The 24,547-nt window shown below is 41.4% G+C and overlaps 1 protein-coding gene across 2 annotated transcripts in view; it reads left to right on the top strand.

The window, feature by feature from the left end:
• Positions 1–4,405: 4,405 nt before the first annotated feature.
• The window catches only part of arid1b (AT-rich interactive domain 1B), a 196,833-nt gene continuing 176,691 nt past the window's right edge, over positions 4,406–24,547 (top strand). For both annotated transcript variants that reach the window (XM_061843427.1, XM_061843426.1), the window contains exon 1: positions 4,406–5,846. In XM_061843427.1, coding sequence (XP_061699411.1) covers positions 4,683–5,846 — 1,164 coding nt within the window. In that variant the 5' untranslated portion in view covers positions 4,406–4,682. The remainder of the gene's footprint in view (positions 5,847–24,547) is intronic.

The raw sequence follows: 24,547 nt of genomic DNA, 5'->3' as shown, positions 1-24,547 counted from the left end.
ACCACTGAGACCTTGTTGTTGGACCATAACCATGTTATGGCTTTCATTTTCTGCCATATGGACACATAAAGGCGAGTGGCCGGGACACGTTTCCAGGGATGCCACTTGCTTTTATTCGACTCCAGTGAATGAGCTACCATTTGGAGAAATGGTGACCAAGCGTCTCAGTGTCAGTGATCATTATTGTCATGAAAATGTTTTCTTTAAAGGTAGTAGCAGTCATGAGAAAAACAGACCATACCTCATCTCGGTGAGTCTCCACCGTTAGCTTCACAAGTGGCTGTCCATTTGCTTTTTGTGTGTGTGTGTGTGTGTATGTATGTGTGTGTATATATATATATATATATATATATATTATATATATATATATATATATATATATATATATATATAGTGAAGAAAATAAGTATTTGGACACCCTGCTATATTGCAAGTTCTCCCACTTAGAAATCATGGAGGGGTCAGAAATTTTCATCACACAGTAGGTGCATGTCCACTGTGAGAGAGATAATCTAAAAATAAAAATCCAGAAATCACAATGTATGATTTTTTTTACCGATTTATTTGTGTCATACAGCTGCAAATAAGTATTTCAACATCTGAGAAAAGCAACGTTAATATTTGGTACAATTTTGTTTGCAATTACAGAGGTCAAACCTTTCCTGTAGTTGTTCACCAGGTTTGCACACACTGCAGGAGGGATTTTGGCCCAATCCTCCACACAGATCTTCTCTAGATCAGAAAGGTTTCTGGGCTGTCGCTGAGAAACACGGCGTTTCAGCTCCCTCCAAATAATCTCTATTGGGTTTTGGTCTGGAGACTGGGTAGGCCACACCAGAACCTTGGTATGCTTCTTATGGAGCCACTCCTTGGTTTTCCTGGCTGTGTGCTTCGGGTCATTGTCATGTTAAAAGACCCAGCCACGACCCATCTTCAATGCTCTGACTGAGGGAAAGAGCTTGTTCTCCAAAATCTCACAATACATGGCTGCGGTCATCCTCTCCTTAATACAGTACAGTCGTCCTGTCCCACGTGCACAAAACCCCAAAGCATGATGCTACCACCCCCATACTTCACAGTAGGGATGGTGTTCTTGGGATGGAACTCATCATTCGTCTTCCTCCAAACACGGTTAGTGGAATTATGACCAAAAAGTTCCATTTTTGTCTCATCTGACCACAAAACTTTCTCCCATGACTCCTCTGTATCATCCAAATGGTCATTGGCAAACTTAAGACGGGCCTTTACATGTGCTGGTTGAAGGAGGGGAACCTTCCGTGCCCATGCATGATTTCAAACCATGACGTCTTAGTGTATTACCAGCAGTCACCTTGGAAACGGTGGTCCCAGCTCTTTTCAGGTCATTGACCAAGTCCTGTTGTGTAGTCCTGGGCTGATTCCTCACCTTCCTCAGGATCATTGAGACCCCACGAGGGGATATCTTGCATGGGGCTCCACTCCAATTGAGATTGACCGTCATGTTTAGGCGCTTCCATTTTCTATTCATTGCTCCAACACTGGACCTTTTTTCACCAAGCTGCTTGGCAATTTCTCTGTAGCCCTTTCCGTCCATGTGGAGTTATACAATTTTGTCTCTGGTGTCTTTGGACAGTTCTTTGGTCTTGGCCATGTTACAAGTTTGAGTCTTACTGATTGTATGGGGTGGACAGGTGTCTTTCTGTAGCTAACGACCTCACACAGGTGGATCTGGTTCAGCATAATACATGGAGTGGAGGTGGACCTTTAAGGGGGGACGAACAGGTCTTTGAGGGTCAGAATTCCAGTTGATAGACAGGTGTTCAAATACTTATTTGCAGCTGTATCACACAAATAAATCGTTTAAAAAAATCATACAATGTCTTTCAGGATTTTTCTTTTTAGATTATCTCTCTCACAGTGGACATGCACTTACTGTATGATGAAAATTTCAGACCCCACCATGATTTCCAAGTGGGAGAACTCCCAATATAGCAGGGTGTTCAAATCCATATTTCTTTCACTGTACATATATTTTGTAAAGCCATCATACAAGGATAGAAGTGAAGACAATATGATCATGACGGCTATAGAACCGGAAATGGAAGTTGCTATGATGTAGTGGTAGAATAGTTATGAAAGTGGAACATGAGTCTGTCCTGGGTGATCAGTAGATTAGGGGAAAGTGGACCTAAAAATAATGTACACTTAAAAAAAAAAAGTTTGCTTTATCTACTATTAATGTGAAGAATTCACCAGGCACAGACATCACTCTTCCCTTTTCCACATCTTTCCTGTACCAATGATGAGTAATGGGGGTACACTGCTTCTTTACACTTGTAGCTCATTTAGACTCAACTTGACAGCTTTCAATGTTATAAATTTGAAATAGGAAGCAGTGAGCAGTGGTGAGGTCATCTAGCTGACTGTCAAGAGGTTTGAATCTTGGCTTGAAAGTCCAATGTTGAGTTTGCATGTTCGCCTCACGCTGGTGTGGAGATTTCTTTGGTCCTCCAGCTTTTTTTTCAGATTCCAAAAACAAGCACAAGATGTGTTAAGTCTTTAGTAGCTGAAACTGCTCCACTTCCTTAAATATGTCATTACACATATACTGTAGTTTAGTCATAAAGCTGTTAACTTCTATTTACATTTTATATTAAAGTAAACAATGTTATAATACACAAAGTTCACAAAGGTTTTATTGTGGCAATAACTTGACTGAGGAAAAAAACAACAACTTTGTAAGTCTGGTCAAATCAGATGTTAGAGCAGTAGCTCAAATTGATGTCCTCTTTATAATGAAGCGTTGATTTGTACTGACAACAGATCTCCAGCAGGGGTCTTCCCTTTGTCATGGACATGCAATAGTGCAACACTGCACAACATGTATAGTCCATTGCATACTTTTGTGACCTAAAGCAACAAGTGGCTAAAATATCATCCTCGCCATCAGCATAATCAGCATAACTTTAACTACGGGTGTCATCATGACGATCACGATGTTTGTCGTCATCGCTGCCATCATATTTGTCCTTCGCACCTCCACCATCATCATCAGCAGCAGCAGCAACAGCAGCAGCAGCAGTTATCATTACCATGACCATCTTCAGCACCACTCATGCCCAAATCCTCCCCCCTCCCCGGCACCCCACCCCCACCCCGCTTTTATCCACAGCTCCCTCTGTTGATCAAATGCATCTGATCTCATCAAAGCAGAGCCTCTGCTTATTCAAGTCCCAGCAGACACACAGCCTCTTTGCTAAGCACTATTTTACATTCATGTTTGAATACCACTGATGGGTTAGCGCGTATCTTGTAGACTTTGGTTTTTGTGTGGTCCTAGCCTGCAGCCTGGGGTTGATTTATTTTATTTCATGCTCACATCTCACTCTATCGGGTTTTTTAAAGTCATTATCGGGTCACACAAGTTGCTCTTGCAGATAAATGAATTGAACTGAGGGGAAATTTCAAGTAATTTAAAATAAACTTGCTTGAATAGTCTACATTTTTTACTTTGCGTTTCTACATCTGACTAAAATGCTAGTTTTTGCCCACTTTTATGATTACACTACTGTAACAAGGTTCTTTGAAAGTGGACTGTTGCTACTTCCATATACTGGCATGTTGCTTTTCCGAAGGCAACACTGGATAACACGCTGAGTTTGCGTGTCCGACTCCCGTCAGCGCTGCAGAGAACTGGTTTGAGTCAAGGGGACATAGACGGGGGCTGGAGGGAAAATCTGAGCTGGATGACCTCCCTTTTACTCCCATTGGCAATTACTTGTCGGTAGCCTGTGTAGTAGTTCAAGTGCAGTTATGAGATTAGTTGTGGTTTGCTGCCGTGCTGTAAAGTGGGATTGGGAAGGGCCAGGGCACTCTGAGGCACGAGACAATGTCTTTATGAGTGCCAATGGTGTGGAGGGATCCAGAGTGAGTTATTTTTTTCGTAGGGCCACAAAACCTTGGCAGCACACGCTGTTGGAAGAACCAAGTTTCCTTTGTTCAATTATTTTTGCCATTTTATAATTTAGCGCACGTACATTTTTGGTCAAACATTTCTTAGTAAATGTTTTTGATGATGCACACGTGCAATTCTGCATACATCTCACTTCTGCTCATATACCGGTTTCCCATTCAACGGATGCAAAATCAACATCGTTTTCTATAATACGTAGACCTGCGCAACAGTCGCGTGGATCTGGACTCCGTTCCGGATTTTCCATGTGCGTCGCGCTGGAGTCTTGGAGGTGGATAAACTGGTCGAGCCCGCTCTCTCTCTCTCTCTCTCTCTTCTCTCTCTCTCTCTCTCTCTCGCTCTCTCTCTCTCCCCCCCCCCTCTCTCTCTCTCTCTCTCTCTCGTTCTCGCTCTCTCTCTGTGTCTCTCCCTCTCTCTCATCCTCCCCATGCTGGGCCACAAGGGCTCGGAGAACGCGGCTACATATCTCCAAGACCCGGGATGGAGGGGGAAAGAAAAAGTTCAAACCTGGCAAGACCAACTCTCAACGTGACGCTTCACTGACGCGCAGTTTACCACCACCCCTCCGACGAGAGCACCGGTGCCAGATTAAAGTTTGTGCAAATATCCTTGACCTTTTTGCGTTTTTTCCCCCTACTGCTTTTTTCCTTCTTCTCAATTTGCTGTGTGCGCGCGCAAGGCTGGCCGAGGGTCGCCTTCACCGCGCGCTGAGATGTTGGAGTGAGTGAGCATGGCTGCGCAAGTGGCATCGGCTCCCTCCAGAAATAACAACAAAAACAAGAAATTATCCAGCGCCTTGGGCACGGAGCTCAATTCGGGGAAATCCGGTGGAGCAGGAGGAAGTGTGCAGCAGCGCAGCGGGCAGATGCTGGCCGCCGCAGATGGGACTCTGAATAACCATCACCGCCGAACGGAGCCCGGCATGGTGCGTTCAACTTCCGCGGGTCACGGCAAGGATGGGAATAACCTCACATCGTCTAATTCAAACACTTCCTCCATGGAAACGGGACAGATCGCCAACCATAAACTGAAATGTGTCGGGGGCGGAGACCCCCCTCAGTCCCTCACACCGCAGCCGCAGTTCGGCCAATTTGCGCCACATCCGCAGCGTCAGATGCACAACAACAACAACAACGGACAAGGACCCAGAGGGGCTGTGGACCACCACGGTGGTAAAGAGAACCTTCTGGGGGGTCAAGTGGAGTCCCAACAGCAGGTGCAGGTTAAAGGTGAGGGACATCTTAAATCCACAGAGGGGATGATGTCGTCAAGGTATGATCACTCCAACTTGGGGCCAACCGGCAACAACTCTGAGTTCAACAACAACTATTACTCAACAAGATCTTATGAGCAACATGGCGGACAGCAGCAGCAGCAAGGGATGGCAATATCCTCTGCACATAACAGCATGGACAACTCCCACGAAGCAGGCTACCAGAACAGCCAGTACAGCCAGTACCCTCCCTATAATCGGACACGGTACGGTGGAGGGACCTATGGCATGATGGGCCCCTCTGGGTGCAGGCAACCTGAAAACGTCATCATGAGCAGCAACTCCTCAGCGAGCCACGGCAAGTCCACTTTGGGAGCCTCTTCCAGTGGCTTCCAGAGGTTCCCGGGACCAACTCAGCAGCAGCAGCAGCAGCAGCAGCAGCATCCCTCAGGCTCCACACCGACCCTCAACCAGCTGCTAACGTCACCGAGTCCCATGATGCGGGGCTACGGAGGGGCCTACCAAGACTACAGCGCGTCCTCAGCGCAGCAGGGTCTGCATGGGAAAGATGTGGGCCCTCAGTACGGAGCCACCACGGCCCACGGCTGGGGAGGGCAGCCCAGGAACCACCCGCATGCAATTAGTTCGGGCAATGGAGGGCAAAGCCTTGGGAGAAGTCAGGTAAGGTCATAAAATCATCGATTCACACATGGACTTACATGTGGGTCTGAGTGTACATGGTGGGAATTGAAGTATACTTCCAACTATTGTTTTTGCATGTTTTAATATTTGTGAAAATGCATTTCTCATTATGTTCCAAAGAAAACATCATAATTTTAAACACACTGAATCCAAATCTGTTGGTGTTTATGTGATGTGTGTGTGTGTATATAAGCAAACATTATTACAATGGTAAGACACAAATTGTAGCCGCAGTTCAGTACTGTGTCCTGTCATAATAACCCATATTCAATAATTATTTCCCATGTCTTCGGGACACAATCAGAAAACACAGGAGACAAGAAAATTAAAACAGGTTGAAGTGCAAATTATTTAGTATGAGTTCCCTTTACTACATTTTCTTAGCATGCACTGAAATACATCATAACCATCCCTAATTGTGCATGCGTATTAAACAAAATGCAGACAATACAATCCAAAATTGTACAACCATGTTAAGGTGGCTTCCAAATTACCAATGCCAAACTCCTTATACTTAGATATAATGTAAAAATGACAGATGTGTTGGAGAGTGCTGTATCATTCTGTATATTTATTTTTAAATGTAAAAATGATGCAGAAGTGATCTCAAACACACAGCCAGAGGGCACATTATGTTAAAACAACTCATCAAGCTAAGTAAAACACCACTGTAAAATATTAATTAATTCACATAATAACGTCCCTGATTAAATGCTGGAGTCTGTATTACTCTCCTCTTGTGCAACTGAGCTGAAAATTCAAACGGACGACTCAGCGCCTGTGCTTTGAATGCTCGTTGATCATGCTCATTAATGCTAAGCTCTGTCCAAAATGTGAATCATGGAGGCCTGGAAGATTTGTCTCACACTTGTCTCACCTACACCCCAAAAAGTGCAAGGGTCCTGTGCCTTAGGGAGCTTTGATTGTGCTGCTTTCAACACAGCAGAAATACAGGCCAAGTCAATATGAGGACCTACCTATGTTTTCAATTGAATATATATCAATTTTCAATAAATGTATCAAATCACTAGTTTTTATTTTTTCAGTTTTTTTTTTTGTCATCGTCATCTGACTAATGTTGTGCTCCATAAACAATGTTATTCACATCGCTGCAAGCTAACATCTATTCTTGGCTGCAGCTGGCTGTCGACTGCCTTGCTTTAGGGCACATCAGTAGAGGGAGGTGGCCAAGTGTTGCTAAACGAGTACTCCACCCCCCCCCATTTTTTTTTTTTTTTGCTGTCAACCTAGCCAACATAGAGTACGCGCATCCCTGAAAATCCCCCGACTCTTCTGTGCTGAAACGCTGCTTGTGTAAGAAGTGCGGAGAAGTAGGAACTGCGCTTCAAAACATTTTTGTCCCCGTGAGATATTTGTTTTCCTCTGTTGTTTTAGATGTGCTTAATTATGAGCACTACTTGATGGAACATCTGGACAACTCGAGGGCAAGGGGGTTAAATGCAGCATAATGTTTTTTTTTTTTTTTGGGGGGGGGGATTCATGCAGTTTTAAAAGAAAAGCATTGGTTCAAGAGAGTTTGGAATGAAATTGTTTCTCTCTCTCTCTCTCTCTCTCTCTCTCTCTCTCTCATATATATATATATATATATATATACAGAATATAATTCCACCCATCCAATCCCATAAAAACAAATCTCGATTTTTCCGTAGGGACAACATTTGCAGCTTATTTATGCCACAAAAGCGGTATGTTTAATTCATGTTTGGAGCAGCAACACTGTTCTTCTGTGCTCTGACAGGCTGTGTGAGAACAGCAAGCAGCGTTGTGCATAATAGCGCATCCAAATTGGCCCAGTGATTCGACTGTGCTTCACTTCAGAGTGGGTTTGGTTGGAGTACTCCTCTCTCACCTGTTGGCACATTTCCCCCACTTTCAAATTTAATTTCCCTCCTCGCTGCCTCACTTCAGGAGGGAGAAGTGAGCGAATCCGCTGCACCTCATTTACACAAATACATGTACACACATTTTTTCACTTGTCTGGACAATCATCACAATGATGACACTGGTTTAATACTGCGTGTGCTGTGTGTGTATGTATTTATTCTTATTAGTAAGATAATCTCCAATTTCAAAACAATTTAACTATTATGAAGTTACAATAAGTTCACTGATAATGTAGCAGTTGGTCTTAAACTAAAAAAAATACTTTGGTGTCCAAGTACCAACATGAGTAACATTTAATACAGTTGTGTAGTAATCCAAAGTGATCATAAAAACGGGATATTTTAATCTATTATTAGTATAAATAGTCACTGATGGTGTAGTGGTACATACTCCTACCTTTGGGTGCAGGCAGCTTGGGAGCGATTCGCGCTCAGTGATGGTGTCGATATCTGTCCTGTGACGGACTGGCGACCAGTTCAGGGTGCCTTTTGCCCTTAGCTAGCTGGGATAGGCTCCAGCTTTCTCGCAATCCTTGTGAGGATAAGCAGCTTGAATAATAACATGACTTGACATTAGTTTAAATATAGTATATTTCATTTTGCATTATCTCAGCAAAAAATGTAGCAAAATAATGATTCAAAAAAATAATCTTTTTCAGTGCAATAAATTGAAGATCATTTTCATCCCAGTCATTAACTAATTTGCATTGGGCTGCTATTATGCTATTTTGCTAATTGTGTGTATTTAATGCTTAATCAATTATATTGCTCAGATCATGCAGCTTTCAGGGATGATATGTTTACAAGTTTTCTGTTCTGATTCAATGACATTTTTTGAATCTTTTTTTTGGTCTTTGACATTCTGTAACTGGTAATAAAAATTCAAATTTAAATATTGAGGCTAACTGAGCTGAAGTTGTGCAAAATTTGCCGAGGTCTTGTGTGATTTGTGGATAGACGGTGAAAGTTTAACTTGTGGCATGTCATGAGACAAAAGTATATTTTTAATTGGTTTTGTTTATTTTTGTTACATTTGATATATCCCCAAATGACATTATAATTGGTTTAATTCCAAATTAAGTGACCCTAGGGGTGTTCGAGAGGTTCTGCTGTATCGTCCTCCCCTTCCCCCTGTTTCCCAAGGTAAACAAAACAAATCCCACTCTGTAACAAATCCAGATGTTTTCTTTTGGCTTTACATGATCAGGATAATTGGGGCTGATCAACCAATAAGCGAGTTTAATAAAACTATTACAAAATGGAGCAATGTTTCTATTTAAATGACTTGTTCATTTACTGTATAGACTCGTGAACTCAATTGCTAAAATATATATATATATATATATATATATTTACTCTAAATATTGTATCTTTATTTATGCTAGTGTGGCATAGTGACAGACACAACACATTTATTATTATATATTAGGAAGTACATACAGTAATTAATGTATGCCATTTTTGGTGACGTTTTTGTTTGTAAGATTTGATTGGTAAAAAAAAAAAAAATATTGCTCCATCAAGGTTAGAAATCACTGTTCTCGAGAAACGGTGTATTCTTATCAGTTAGGTCAAACCAACATCACGTGACAGAAATAATGGGTGCTAACTTACTGGAATAGAATGGCTTTATTGTAATTCAAATATTTCACCCACACCGAAACTTTAGAGCATGATTCGACAGAAAAGCAGCAGGTTTACGCACAGCCATTAGAGCTAGCACTGGCTTGCTAGTCTACAGAATATTTTGTTGCCTGCTAGCGAGCCGTATTGTATTTAAAAGTATGGGAACATACCTCAAGCAAGCCTTGAAATAAAATCCTCATTCTCCTGAACACCATTGACCACTAACACAGTTTTTTTCTTCCCCTTTTTGTTCATATAATACAGTCGGGGCTTTCCACCTATCCATCTTGTTGTCATCACCACAGTAATGAGCGTATCTAGTCACATTTGGGCTGAAAAAGATAAAGCTCAATGATCATAAAAAATGGGATGCGGTGGTATTTGAATAAGAGATTTTATTGCGGTAGTCTGACAAAATGCTAGAGCAAATTTGTCTCGTCAGTTTATGTGTTGTCTGTCTCACTCCGTCAATGTTTTTTTATTTTTTTAAATAACTTTATTGGCTTTCAGATATTTACGGTACTTACGTCAAAAGATACTTGATGAAACTAAAACTTTTGGATTTAAATATACTGAGCCCGATGGCGACGTGGAGTAAATGTTTTTTGCCGAGCTGATCAATAACACCATTAAATCGTGAAATTAAACGCAATCAGTATAAAATGTTAAATATCATCCGGTAAGCCAATATTCGTTATGCCATACGTAATTTTGGTTACAGTATAAGAGCAGCTTTACAATGCTGACTTATTCGAGTTTATTTCATAAATTATAGTGTTTTTGGTGTCATCCTACATGTGTAACATGTTTGTCTGTTATCCACTAATCTGAGCAGACACACAACACATGGAGCACAATAATAGTAATTAGCGGATAATAATGAATGCATTGGAAACTAGTGTTGCTCAGATCGTTATAGCAGCATCTCATTTAAAATGTGACCTGGTAAAATAAAAATGAAAGCACATTTACAGTTTCCACTAATTTCCATTGTCGTGCCCAATGTTTTGGCTTTGTTATTTTGTTATTCTTTGTGCATATCAAAGGCAAACGCATTCACATCCTGGGCCATACAGCACTTACCTTGAAATGATCCCTACTTGCGTTCCTTTCCACTGCATACTGTTTACATTTCTCACTTATGAATTATTAGTGTGATACGAACAAAGACTTTAAATGGGAGTAATGCATCAATGTCGCATTGCATTATGTCCCCATCGCAGGGAGCCTTGTGCATAGTGATGGGCTTAACCGTGGCTGCTGCGAATGAATTCTTGCAGCGTTTCACAGGACCTGGTGTGTTTGTTTGTAGTCTGTATTTTTTTTTTTTTTGGGGGTTCTCTATCCTGACACCCGACGCACTTTCGTCAGCACTAAGCAGTCCAACCTGAATTCCGCCCCTTCCTCCTCATCCCTTTCCCCCATCCATCCTGTCTTGCCCTGCTCCTGTCAATCATTTGTTGATGTTGTTTCGTGTCTTGGCTAGCAAGCACAGCACTGATTAGCAACACCAGAGTGAATTTTTAATTTGCTCTGTTCCGTCCGATAAGGGCCCTGCTCAGCGGTTTTCATCCGCCTCAGATGAAGCACACAGCCTGCTTAGGTAATTGGCAAGCTGGGGTTATTCCTTGGCTGCATACTCTTGCCACTGAATACCAATTAATCTTTTTGCTAAATACTAGGAGGTAAAAATAGGGTAACACAGTTGCATCAACTGTACGTTCACGTGTATATTATTGGGTGGCTATTTAAGGGTTTTTTTTTTCCATAGCTTGCCCAACCTTTGTACATTGATGTAATGTTTTTTTTTTTTTTTTTACAAAACACACAAGTCTCATCAGGATGGAGTAGAGCCATAAAACCAAATTTGATTTGTCAAATAACATTTGATTTGCGTAGTGTTAAGCTCTCCAGTATTTTTTTTTTAAGTGTGACTTCATTGTAATGTCAACTTTATTTTTTGACAGGATGAGATTTGCGCAGAATTAAACTTAATACCACCAGACAAATTACCATCCATCAAAGCAAGATAACTTGGGTTTTTAAATGCCGTTTTGATCTCGGAAATATTCAAGTCTTTTTAAGATAGTAAGTAATTTTACCAAATGTTTGTTGTTTTGTTTTGCACTCTCTCTTTCTCTCTCATACACACACCCTCTCTCATACACACAGAAAGTAGAAAATAAGATGAATAGTTTCCTTCTCCCTAGAATGAGATGTTTTTTTTTTTTTTTAGTTTTTGTTTTTCTTCCGCACTTTACAATTTGCACACCGACACTACGAGGAAGGCGCAGCTGCTGTAGAGGAAGGCTGAAGCAAGGCCACAGATGTAAGAATGTAGGCGATATTTTGAAGTGAGTCACACGGAAGGCTGCTGACTTCTGAGAAATGTTCCGGGCTCAGTTTAGACCGAGAGAGGGAATCAGTAACAGAACTCTGGCAAATGTCAACTTAGTTAAAATCTTCTCTCCCACTGGAGCTCACTGGGCTTCATTCAGCCTGTGAACAGTGAGAAGTGTTGCTCTCCTTCACACAACAGCAATTTAAATGGCTTACATCCATTTAGTAGTGTGCACGTGTGTGTGTGTGTGTGTGAGCTGTAGCGGCGCCCCCCGACACCCTCCCACCCTGCCGTACCGACCACCCTGACCTTCACATATGCTAATTAGCCATGCGGACTGGGCTGAAGGAAAGGACCCTCCTTTCCCCGTCCATCCCCGAGGACGAGTGATCTTTCTTTCTTGTCCTCCCGCGTGGGCTTATTTGTGTATTTGCTAAAGAAGCCTTTCAGAAACAGATGGTCCTCTTTACGGATAGCTTTCTGTTTTGCAGACGTCTTTTTTTCACGCCCCTTTTTTGTTCTGTCAGTGTTGCCCGTCTTTCTTTTCATGTGTCCCGGGCTCTCAGTCCGCAAGCTAGGTCTCCCAAGGGGCCTGCAGTCAGTTCAGAGGTATTTAGACAGCCTGCATCTCCCACTGAATATTTATACACCTTACTCAACACATCTGTGGACTATTGTGCTGCCACCTTTGCTTTAACAGCACCTCCCTTCACGTCCTCTTTAACCACCCATGATGATATAAGAACTTTTCTTGGAATTTCAAGAATTCATCACATTCATCATTTTCATTTACAGTTTTATGATTCATCATAAATTATTACTGGAGATAGTTACACACGCACACACTGTATTTTCTACAGTATGTATATGTGTGTGTCTGTGTCTGTATAGACATCCTGCTTGGTTGAAGCTGATTCTAATCATTGCTGGAATTATGGGATTGCATGCTCAATAAAGAGAAGAAAAGAGAAAAATATAGTCACAAACAGTAATAACAAGTACTCTGTTATTGTAAGGCACAGTGAGACAAATGGGGGGGAAAAGGATGGCATTGATGATGAACGGAGTTTGTTTTTATAAGTTTTGTCTGCTTCTTTGGGTTGTTTCACTTCCTCCAAGTCTCACTTAAAAAAAAGTTTCTGCCACGGTTTGATTTCTTAGAAGTAAATATAGAGTCGAATATACTCCGCTCTTCTCCTTTGACTGGTTCAATGCAAGTTTTCGAAAAATTACTTTGGAAATGTAGTTGGTTACGATGACAATTTACGCAATAAATTTCAACATATTTGGGTGGCTTTTCTTAACTTTGAGTGAATGCGTCAACTTTTTCCTTTTAAAACATGGATTAAAGTACAACGCGGCATTTTGGGCAAGCCACAATTTATATTAGGGTAGTGAAATATCAGTTTTGGGGAGGGGTTGGGGTGGAGGTCGGACAGTAAAACCTCAACTTAAACCTACCTTACCGTGTTTTTTTGTAGGACTTCAGAAGTTTATAGAGGGGCTTCTGCCTCCCTAAAAATGGCATCGTACGCAACTGTGATGATCTGATCACAAATGCGCACAATTTATATATATATATATATATATATATATATATATATATGAGTTTGTTGGCTTTTCTTGGGTTTATGTTCATGTGTAAAGCATTTTGTGCTAAATTTTAATGTATGAAAGTGGTATCAAAATAGTCCGAGTGGTTGATGATAAACCAGATATGTGAAATTTCCATTCAAAAGTGCAAAATTATAAAGATGAAATAAAATATTCAAAGGTTGATATTCTTGTTTGAATTAAAAGATATAACTATAAGATACAGATTTCATCTCAAAGTAGCATTAGATGTCATATTTGGAAAAATATGTCATGTTTACGGGTACGACAGACTGGCACATGACCAGAGTCGGCCAATTACATGCGTCGGCTTTAGAAAGAAGGAATCTAAAAAAATCAAATCTGAGCTATTTTTCAAATATAATTTGAATGAAAATCATGGAAATTTCCAAAAGCAACTGTAAATTATTGACACATTTTCACCCCAATATATTTGTTAAGGATTGCAATTATATTTATTTAATGTATTTTATTATTATTACGATTTTATTTTCATTTAATTTGAAGGATTCAGTTTTGTGTTCAAAGTATTTAATCTTGTTCCATGTGATGATTTGCCTCTTCAGTGTTTGTATTTCTAAGAAAACGACACACAGGTTGCGACAGGTTTAATGTGATCATTTCAGGAGGGACCAATGCCTTTCTATACACATATGTACAGTCACTATAGATTATTTCAAATTTAATAACAGCTGCGGGACACTGCAAATGGGAGGACTAAGTTGTTTTGCTGCTTATGTTTTGGGAGTGATGTGGGAAAAACGAGAGCTTCCCTCGCATTAGGCAGCGCCACGATACGGCCAGACTCGCGTTCTGCATTCCTGACACTCCTTGAACTCAAACCGGAAGAACTGGATTTGATATCGACAACCCAACTGAACTTTAGTCTGAAGTGTAAATGTCTTATTACTCCATGATGTTAATTCATCTGAAGAATGTCGATGCTGTTTTGAATGAGCATATGCCAGACACACTCCACTGTGTATCTCTTTGTGTAGCAGTACTCGCGTGTGCCTCTTAGTGCATGTGTGTGTGTGTGTGTGTATGTGTGGGTGTCTTCTCAATGAACATCCATAGTTCATGTTGGCTAAACATGCAAAGGTTACTGTAATGTCAGACGCATGCCAGAGGGAAGGAAGTGTGGAATACCACATTACCATAATCCATAGACAACTGTCCCATTTACAAAGCCCGCTGTGCAGTACTGGTCAGAGAACTTTACTTGTGTGCTCTCTGCATGAGACTGCAGGGGGGAACTTCATATTTCACTTGAATATATTTTTAAAAATACCTTGATTTTGGGAGGCTTTGTGTTGCTTTTGTGATGAATATTATTGCATATTTGTACTGGTGTTGCATTCCTTTTAGTATTTTATTCTTCTGTATGATCAATTCCTTGTGTGCACATGCATAATTTGGGCGCCAAACCAAATTGTGATCGCCACTGTATGATTAGTTTAGTAATTTAAAAGTAAAGCCATTGCTGTCACATTTATGATATTGACATACCAGTAGAATGGATTTTTTTTTCCATTATATTCAATTAGAACTTTATTCATGTAAGTCGATTATCCTCATGTTTCTTTCCTGGTTGAATGCATTAATAAGTATACATTCACTTAGAAGGACATGATTGAAATCTTAACAGTCGTGGAAACATAACCCGCATCTGTACAAAAATGTAATATCTTCATTGGTCCAGTTCTAACCCACTGTAAAGTTTAGTGTAGCACAAGGCTTCAAACTAACAGAGAAATGGTACTGAAAGCCTTTTATTTATTGTGGTATGGGGTGAAATTTTTTTATTTTTTACTATAATTTGCCTTTGGGGAATTCTTAGCTTACTGACTTTAATGGACTAGTATCTGCAGCATTTAGTGTTAATTACAGTGTGTGTTTTATGATACTTGAGATGGACAAATCTTATGTTTGTCTCTTACCTGCTGTGCAAAAAATGGTTCTTGCTAGCAGGACTTCTTGTTGAAACAATGGTAATGCAAAAAACAAGCTCTGTTATGGGGAATCGGTTTTACAGTAGCGGCTTTGTTCTCCTTTGTTTTGAGGGAATGACAGTTTGTACTTGCCTAACATGTTTTGTAATTTAACTTCTCTGGAAATTCCCCACGCGTGTTGTGGTTTGCATTGGACATTTCAGACTGCTGCAGCTCGTCGTCATTGCTCATCTCCTCACTCTGTTTTTTTTTTTTTTTTTTAAACGCGGAGCAATGCGGAAACTACTGCATATTCCCATTTTCTATCATTCCATTTGTTGTGTTCCTCTCCAGTTGTTTCCAAGTCGCTGTTTTTTTTTGTGTGTGTGTCTTTTCCGTGTTAGTTGCAGTTGACCTTGGACGGTGACTGCAGTGTCTACTCATTAAGTAGTAAAGATGAATGATTTTATTATGGCAAGAGGAGGGAAAAGAGAGGAGACAATTAGTGGTAATTAAGAGTGGAGAGGGTGAGGCACATTGGAGGGCACCCTGACCCCAAGTCTGGGGCGAGCGGAGGGTAGCACAGGGCGTGTGTGCAGAAGACATTTAAGAAAATAGAAACAGTTGAGATTAGGTGTATTTTTACTTGTGTTATGATTTCAGGAGAACTGTTTTTGTATTCCGAGTTTTGTAATCAAATATGGAATTTTAACACTTTGTTGCTACAAAAAAAAAAAAACCCGATATCATCACAGAGGTGTTTTTCAATGTTGAAACATACTGGAGTTGCCAAAATTGACTTTGTTCTGCATGTATCAGTTTGACTTATCGAATTTAGCCTCACTGTATACGCAAATTAAACTATTCGGACTATTGTCTATGTTGCTGGCAGCTGGTGTTACTAGAACAATAAGGATGGTTGAACCGGGACCTCAGAACTGTGAGGCCAACGCTTTCCAGCTGATCCACTGTGCTGCCTTAAAGAAAAAAAAAACATGAAATGACATCGAATCAACTCTTATAGGCACCCAAAATAATATACACCATTTAACTGCTATGATTTTATGTTATAAATCTAACATTTTCCAATATTTAAGCTGATTTACACAATGAGTCAAGACTTCCCATGACAAATGGATGCTTATAGGGTTGCGATCACAAGGTGAGGTCAGGATTGTGGAGACTGGTCAAGTTCATCCATATCAAACTCTTTCATTTATGCCTTCATCAACCTTTATTTACTACATATTTAGTATGACCTGAGCTGTTATTAGTATTCTCAGCACACCCAATTAAAGTCTATAGCGCACCCGTGGAACACAATATGGAATGAGCACATGAATGATTGTGAACTGGTGTACCGAGTTGCTGACCTGGCGCATTGAGGTATGGTACTCCCCATCCCCCACCCCCTCATGTCTTTAATGGTATATCGCTTAAAATCACATTAGTAAAGGCAGGTAAGACGTACACTGCTAACTTGCATCCTGCTCCGTCTAACACACTACTCTTTGCAATAGAGGATGTTTTTGTCTGTATGAAAAAAATCCAATGAAAGTAATTCCATCCATCCATCCATCCATCCATCCATCCATCCATCCATCCATCCATTTTCTTTGCCGCTTATCCTTACGAGGGTCGCGGGGAGTGCTGGAGCCCATCCCAGCTGTTATTGGGCAGGAGGGTACACCCTGAACTGGTTGCCAGCCAATCGCAGGGCACATGGAGACAGACAACAGTCGCACTCACAATCACACCTAGGGGCAATTTAGAGTGTCCAATGAATGTTGCATGTTTTTTGTGGGGGTGGGAGGAAACCGGAGTGCCCAGAGAGAACCCACGCAGGCACGGGCGAGATCATGTAAATTCCACACAGGTGGGGCCAATATTTGAACCCTGGTCCACAGAACTGTAAGGCCAACGCTCTACAGCTATTCCACCGAGCCACTGAAGAGATTCTCATTCGACAGAAACATTGTGTATTTTATGAACGCAATATCTGTCATTTCCGTAAGAGTGTAAATGGTGTGCATCTTCATAGTTGTGCTAGGACAATGCTCGCTATGTATATTTGCTTGTTGCCATTTGGCGGTGAGAGATCTTGATGAACAGAGACTCTCTGAACTCCGGCCTGCTAATCCAACATCCAAGTTGCGGGGTGGAGATCTAACGTGATTTTGGGGAATCTGAGTACATGCAGGCAGATAGATGTGTAAGGTCCTCAGACAGCTGTGATGGACGACATATTCATTTCAACAGTGGGCTTCCAGATGTCTTGTTAATAACCGTATAGAAATCAATTCTTTGAAAGCATTATAATTATTATTACTGTTTTTTTTTAACCATATACTGTAGACACACTGCTAATGATGTAGGTCCCATTCTTATGCACTTTAATAGGTTGGTTAGATGTGCAATGTCAACCGTGTACATTTAGTACAACATAGTTCAAATAAACTTAAGACATGAAAGAATTTTTTAAAAATGTGCAGAAGTTTAAATACGAACTGATTTCCCGCTGGAAAAGTATTTTGGTATGATTATTTGTCTGCTGCATGCGCCCTGTGCATGGATCATAAAACTAAATGAAAAGTGGCTCAGTGGCTTGTTGATGAAGAGCAGCGTCCATGAGTGATGATACATTGTGATTCTTTTGCTGTCTTTTGGGGGACTTATTATTTTTCACACTCATGACTGCGTCGAGTAACTAATAGCAACCCCCTAGCTACCTGGTCGTTATGGTAACACAAAGCCACATGTGCATTGGCACACCCGGGAGTATAGGGCGGCGGGTCGAGCAGTGTCTCATTTGCGTTTGACTGGGCTCCTCTCTCTAAACTGACGCATTTCACTGAGGGGAAATTACGTCATCTTTGCATCTTTTTATCATGTACAAGGTCAGTAGATGTGGTGACATATATTGTGGTGGTCTCTGATAATGCTTTAATGATTTTTCTGAAGTGGATTGTTAAAAAGCTTCTTGAAATTCAGCAACAAATGGGTCATTTTCCCCCTAATTACGGTACACTATGGTTTGCCAACTCAATGATATGCTTTCGAGGAAAGGCTCAAATTTACCAGTGTTTAACGAGTAGATGCATGTTGTTAGACGAACCGTGAGAAATTCCTCTGTGCTGACAAATTATGAGAGGGCTCTAGTTTGAGTGTGTAGAGGTGAAATGTCAACAGCCAGCAACATCTCTCTTTGACTCTTGACCTTCATTGTGATGTCACTCCCTTTTGTGGAGCTCTTTGACGTGGCTGGGTAGCTTTTAGGGCACGGGGCTGGGAAGAGAATAACCTCAAATGCCAAGTCAATACAACATCACCTCTGATGAGCATATTGTGATTGTTTCTGCTCTTAATTAGGGATTTTCTTTTTGCTGACTTGCACGATTTTAGCATCTATGCATCAAGGAGAAATTCAAGGTTATTCACAATAGTGCTTGTCCTTTTTTTCAGGAGTTGAGTTTGATTCATTCACTCTGCCTACCTTGCTTTTTTTTTTCTTCCCGTCAGATCTTGAGTTAAATTGTCAGCCATGTAATCCTTCGGGTACCACTAGCGGGAATGCCTAATACGTGAGCCACATACTTTTAGAAAATTGTGCGTGTGTGTGTGGTGTGTGTGTGTGTGTGTGTGTGTGTAATGCCATTGTCAGCAACAGTGGGCATCACCAGGTTTTGTGGCCAACATGGAAAGCCATTAAAATAAAAAAAAAATCAATAAAATGAGGTTCAATAGACTAAGATCTAAGACTGTCTTGTCGCTTTCAGAACTGGCAGTTTATGAGTGAGAGTGCTCGTAAAAGCTGAAGATGTTTTTAAACTATTTTGCAAAGGGCCATGACTGGTAAATAGATGATTTGAGGAAATGCAAAGAAGTAGTAGCAGTAGTAGTAGTAGTATTATGTCGTCAATTGTGCATGGTATGGCCTCTTCATGTCTCTCTTGTTTCCATCTCTCTCTCACTCACACACTAGCGCGCATGCACTCAGAGTGGCTGCGTGCTGTGTATTCAACTGTTCATTCTGTTTATTACTTCCTAAGCATCCCACAACTCGTGTACAGCATCGTCTTGATGATGTTTGTGGTAATGTTGGCGGTAAAAGGGGGTTGGGGGTGTCAGGTTTGAGGGGTGTTCCACCGTGGCGGCCGGAGCATACATCAAAGACCATTATTTGTAATGACCTCTTATTCCACAGCACACTTATCCATTTCCTTTTCCTCTTCTGACATTTATTTTATGACTGCTTACATATCAAATATTTAAATAAACAGAATCTTGTGCTTGGGCTGAGGTTTGCCCAAGGGTGATGGGGGGGTGGATGGAGGGTGGGGATGGATGATGACATTCATTTCAGAAATGAGCAAAGAAATAAAAAAAAGAAGCAGGGTTAAGGCGGCGAGGAGAAGGGAGGATAAAAAAAATGCTTCGCTCGGCTCCAATCAAAGCCGGCGGAGGAGGGCAACATGTTTTTTCGCTTACGCCTGGCAGCGGCGGTGACAGACGGTTGTGTATGCACATTTGTGCATGATTGCGAGTGTTGATGGGTGTTTGCACACTGTCGCCGGGCTCATCCGTCAGCGTTTCCTGGGGACTCACGAGGACGTGGGAGAAGGCCCCGGTGGCTCATAAAAAAGCAGGCCGCCGTACTGAAGCAATATCAATTGCGCAGCAACCGCAAAGGAGATCAGAGCACGATGCAAAACGACACAGCCAAAGAAAACATCGAGAAAGCAAATGCAACATTGAAATAATAAAGGGCACAGATGGTTAGAAAGGTGATGTGGAGGTTTTATTTCATTCCGAGAAGTAAGTATATTTAGTCTTTTGTGGGCCCAAGGCCAGCCAAGTTCACGGGGGCCCTCCATATGTGTTTTGCAAAGATTTAAAGTGTTAATCATCAACTAAAAAGTGTACATTTTTAGAAGTGCGTTATTTCCTGAGCTAAGGATCGTGAAATCTTTTATGAGGACCATATAACAAAAGTATCACCTCAATCCTTTTACTTTAATTAACATTATCCAGTATTTACTATAGTTAACCATTTTGATCGCTTTTCATACAGTGCCCCCCGCAACTATATTACTATTCCTCTGTTATAAAATGTCACATATTTGATTTGATTTCTTTTTCGTACGACTTTTGTAATACTTATCTCCACTACGTAGATTATGTACTTTGGGAGAAATGTTGTCCTGCTGCTGCTGCAAACATGGCATTTAGATGTCCAGTCTTGTTCATCTATGATGTCATGTAGTCTTGACTTGACTTGGTAGGATGTAAACAAACGGCATCAACCAGAGATCTGAACTCTTAGTCAATAGGTCTGCAGTGCACCATCACTTCATTTTCTCCATTGCCTGAACATCCATAGTTTTGCTGGCTCTCGGCTCATTCATCTTGTCGCCAAGGGATTGGATGTTGGCTAGCAACAGGCTGGCTAGCAGTGGTGGCGAGGCTATATCCTTCAGCGTGGCATACAGACCACCTCCCGCCACCTTTCTGTTGTCACCTTGGTTCCACATGCTGCCGGCTAATTCGTCCGCAAGGGCTCGGTGTTTTAGTGGCATGCCGGATAATCCTGAGAAGTGTGAGTGCCACATGTGGCAGGCTAACAAGTTCTCAAGTTGCTCACTACTAGATGCGCTGCTAGCATAACAGAAGAGTCCTAAGTTGATCTTTGAGCAATACTGTCATGCTTCATCAGCATGATTTTATGAGGTCTTTCGCTCTGATTATGCCTGCGAGTTCCTGAGCAACCCTTTAGGCTCATTGATCACAACTCAAAGTTTGGAAAATGTAGAAGTGTCTGTGTATTAAATGCAGGTCATAGTTTCTGATACAGCATATGTGTTTTACACTATGAATACAGGCAGTTACCATCAGAAATTCACAATTAGACACGGACCCTATATAATGAATAATGAGGGGCCACTGTACTCACATCATTGTGAGGAAAAAGCTCAATTGTGGTACTTGCTACTTTATCTTTACTTCTTCATCCTTCTTCACTGATGCTGACTACAATGCTACTGCTTCTGGATGTCCCTGTTGTCGATCACACACATTGAAAAAGCTCGACATTCTTGGTAGTTTTGAGAACAAATGTTTATTTTCTGTTCACATTCTGTCCTCGACTCTACAGGGGAAACTGTTGTTAATGTTGCTCACAATGTGGTAATAAGTTTTCCTGAATCAAGTCTGCACATGCGCGTTAAGAAGATGGAAGAGTCCATTGCACTAGAAGGGGGCAGGTTAAGAATTTTGGTTTTGAAGCACATGAAGACTAAGGCCCAAAAAAAAAAAAGCTTTAAATTAAAGAACCCCTTAGTGATCAGTTTTTATGTGATATTTGGAGGCCTATCGGAGTCTGGGAGACCCAGGCAATTTCACCTGAGAAAGTTAAAAAATAACTCATGGGTTCTGTCTGCCATCGAGGGCAATTCTTGGGTTTAGCCACCCAGTCTTGCACCGGCTGGCGTCAGTGGGAGGCCCATTACTGTCAGAATAATCTTAAAATAATTAATTGCGAAGTCGACGCTTTTTAAAGAGTATTGTAATTGAATCCTAAATTAGGTTTGGGAAAGGGGACGTGTCCTGCTTTGCCACAAGTCTGTTCCAATTCTAGGCACACAGGCATGAACACACATGTGCATGCGCGTACGCACACACACACACACACACACACACACACACACACACACACACACACTATTTTGCACATCAGTGGGTCATGCTCACAAGCATGCAAAAACACACGAAGGAAATGCTAATGCAATGCATATTTGGGGGGGAAGGGGGCCATCTATAATTTAGCCGTGCTCTTTGAATGTGAATGATGCGTGTGCAAGGCTGTGATTTATTTTTGTTGTGCGGGGGGATAATTCTGTCAGAGTAGGCTTTTATTCTTGTAAACAAATGTGGGGAAAGAGCAGAATAAAAGTGGAGTAATAAAGTAAACAGAATAGTATGAATGTGATTAGCTGCTGGCATGAATAATTTGCAAAGGGCGGAGGAGTTGGATGAAAGAAAGATGACAGAGTGGAGACCTAGGATATTGCCTGATGAAAGTGTGGGTTATGTGGCCCTAAATACTTCAATCATTTATTGGTTTTGAGCTTTTCTCTCTCTTTTTTTATCCTTTTCATAGTCATGATTACAATTATGTGTTGCTTATTTTCCCATACGACAGCACTTAATTGATTGGTACCTGAGCCGTCACAGGTAAATGTATCCCATAAGCCCCGCAATCATCCAAAGCTGGATCGTACTGGCCTGCATGCTTGACGTGAGCAGCTCAATGTGCTTTCACTTACACACGCTCCTGCCCTCGTGACTCCTGCAGCTTGACCCCTCAAGAACTGTAGACTATTGAACTTTCTGGATCAAAGCTCCAGGGAAAGGTCTGCCCTCCATAAACGTTGGCCCCGCTCCATAATTCTGGCAGGAGCCAGGAAAGAAAGATGGCACCCGTTGGAGTGTCAAGGATGCAGTTTATCGGTGCAATAAGCAGATGGAAGTAGTTGAAAAGTCACTTCGATAATCTGAATGTGAAGCTGTTAGTCGAAAGTCTATAGAGATTAAATAATATAGAACATTTGGTGTATTGTCACCAGTGCGTCTGGAACATAGTATCCTGATAAATTTAGGTTCTTTGTAGGCTACAGTATGTGCCTGACACATCTGCAATATAAACATGCCGTTACTGCAGAAAGTCGTCCAACTCCTCCGCCAACATGTTGGCCCTTGCTAATGTTTACCGGGCTAGGCTGGGCAGGTTCAGAGTCATTGACGTGTCTTTTAAAATCCTTGTGAAAATCCAAATAGCGTGGAAATATTTAGCTATGGCACAGAAATAGGGCTTCATGCGTATGACAAATCAAACATTCCTCATGCTCCGTTCCAAATGTTTGAAAGCCATTCAACTCTGATTTGGCCCATTTCTGACAGCTCTAAACTTGGCTCCCAAGCTCCCATTCTCCCCTGGCTGGCTGAGATGAATAACAGCAGACAGGACAATATTGTGGTCGAGCTGAGCATGGCTGACTCTTCTGCCTCTGTGATCCCTCTATCAATAAGGAACACAGGGCTGTCAGAAGGCCTGCCAAGCGTCTGGCTGCGCTCTACACAACATCTGGAAACAGATGGTGCGCGCTGATCACAGACACACACACACACCCACACGCACACAATACTTACATCGGACTAATGCAAGGGCACATTTATAAGGCCTGCTATAATGTTACCGATTAGTTGACTTGTGTAAATGCCCCTATGTACTTCACATGAACAAAACATTTGTAGCTCTATATCACAGGTGGAACCTCTGAAGTCGAATGCTCCTTCAAAGTCAACCCGTGTTTCGGTGAAAAATATGATGTTGAAGTTGTGTAAAACTTTTTTGAGTTTGAGCTCCCTTCATGCATGCCTGCATGGCATTTTTTCTTAACTTCCATGACATCAATCCATCCATCCATCCATCCATCCATCCATTTTCTTTGCTGCTTATCCTTACGAGGGTCGCGGGGAGTGCTGGAGCCTATCCCAGCTGTCAACGGGCAGGAGGTGGGGTACACCGTGAACTGGTTGCCAGCCAATCGCAGGGCACGTGGAGACAAACAGCCGCAATCACAATCATACCAAGTGGCATTTTAGAGGGTCCAATTAATGTTGCATGTTTTTGGGATGTGGGAGCAAACCGGAGTGCCCGGAGAAAACCCATGGGGAGAACACCCAAATTCCACACAGGCGTGGCCAACTTCCGTGACAGTTAATATTAAAAAAAAATAGATATGCGAGCCACTTCTGCGATGTTCCTCTCTGTCATCATTAATTCAAATTTCTAATTGTACACTGTAAGAATAGAACTATTCACATGACAATCTCAAGATTTGGCAATATTTTAGTCAGGATTTTTTTCATGAATTATGAAAAGTTTGATAGGTACCAGAAAAATTTGAATCATCTTTATTACCAATGCGCTCACATTTACTTGCATATATCCCTTCCTCTGAATTTTACTGATCACACGAGTGAACATGTCAGGCACATGGCATCTCCTAGCAGCAGCATCCTGCTCAATATGAAACATATTAAAAGTAATATTTGAAAGTGAATTAATTCATTCATTATAATTATGTCATTTTTTTTCTTCATAGTAGATCAAGGACATTTATGATCATCCCTAATCTCATTAATAATTGTTACCCCAAAGGGTTTGTTTCAGTCACGCTGGAGTGTTGATGGGTCATCAGAGCT

The sequence above is a fragment of the Syngnathoides biaculeatus genome, chromosome 15 (genome assembly GCF_019802595.1).
Source record: "Syngnathoides biaculeatus isolate LvHL_M chromosome 15, ASM1980259v1, whole genome shotgun sequence".
Lineage (NCBI taxonomy): Eukaryota > Metazoa > Chordata > Actinopteri > Syngnathiformes > Syngnathidae > Syngnathoides > Syngnathoides biaculeatus.
This window is presented reverse-complemented; position numbering and strand designations above follow the sequence as displayed.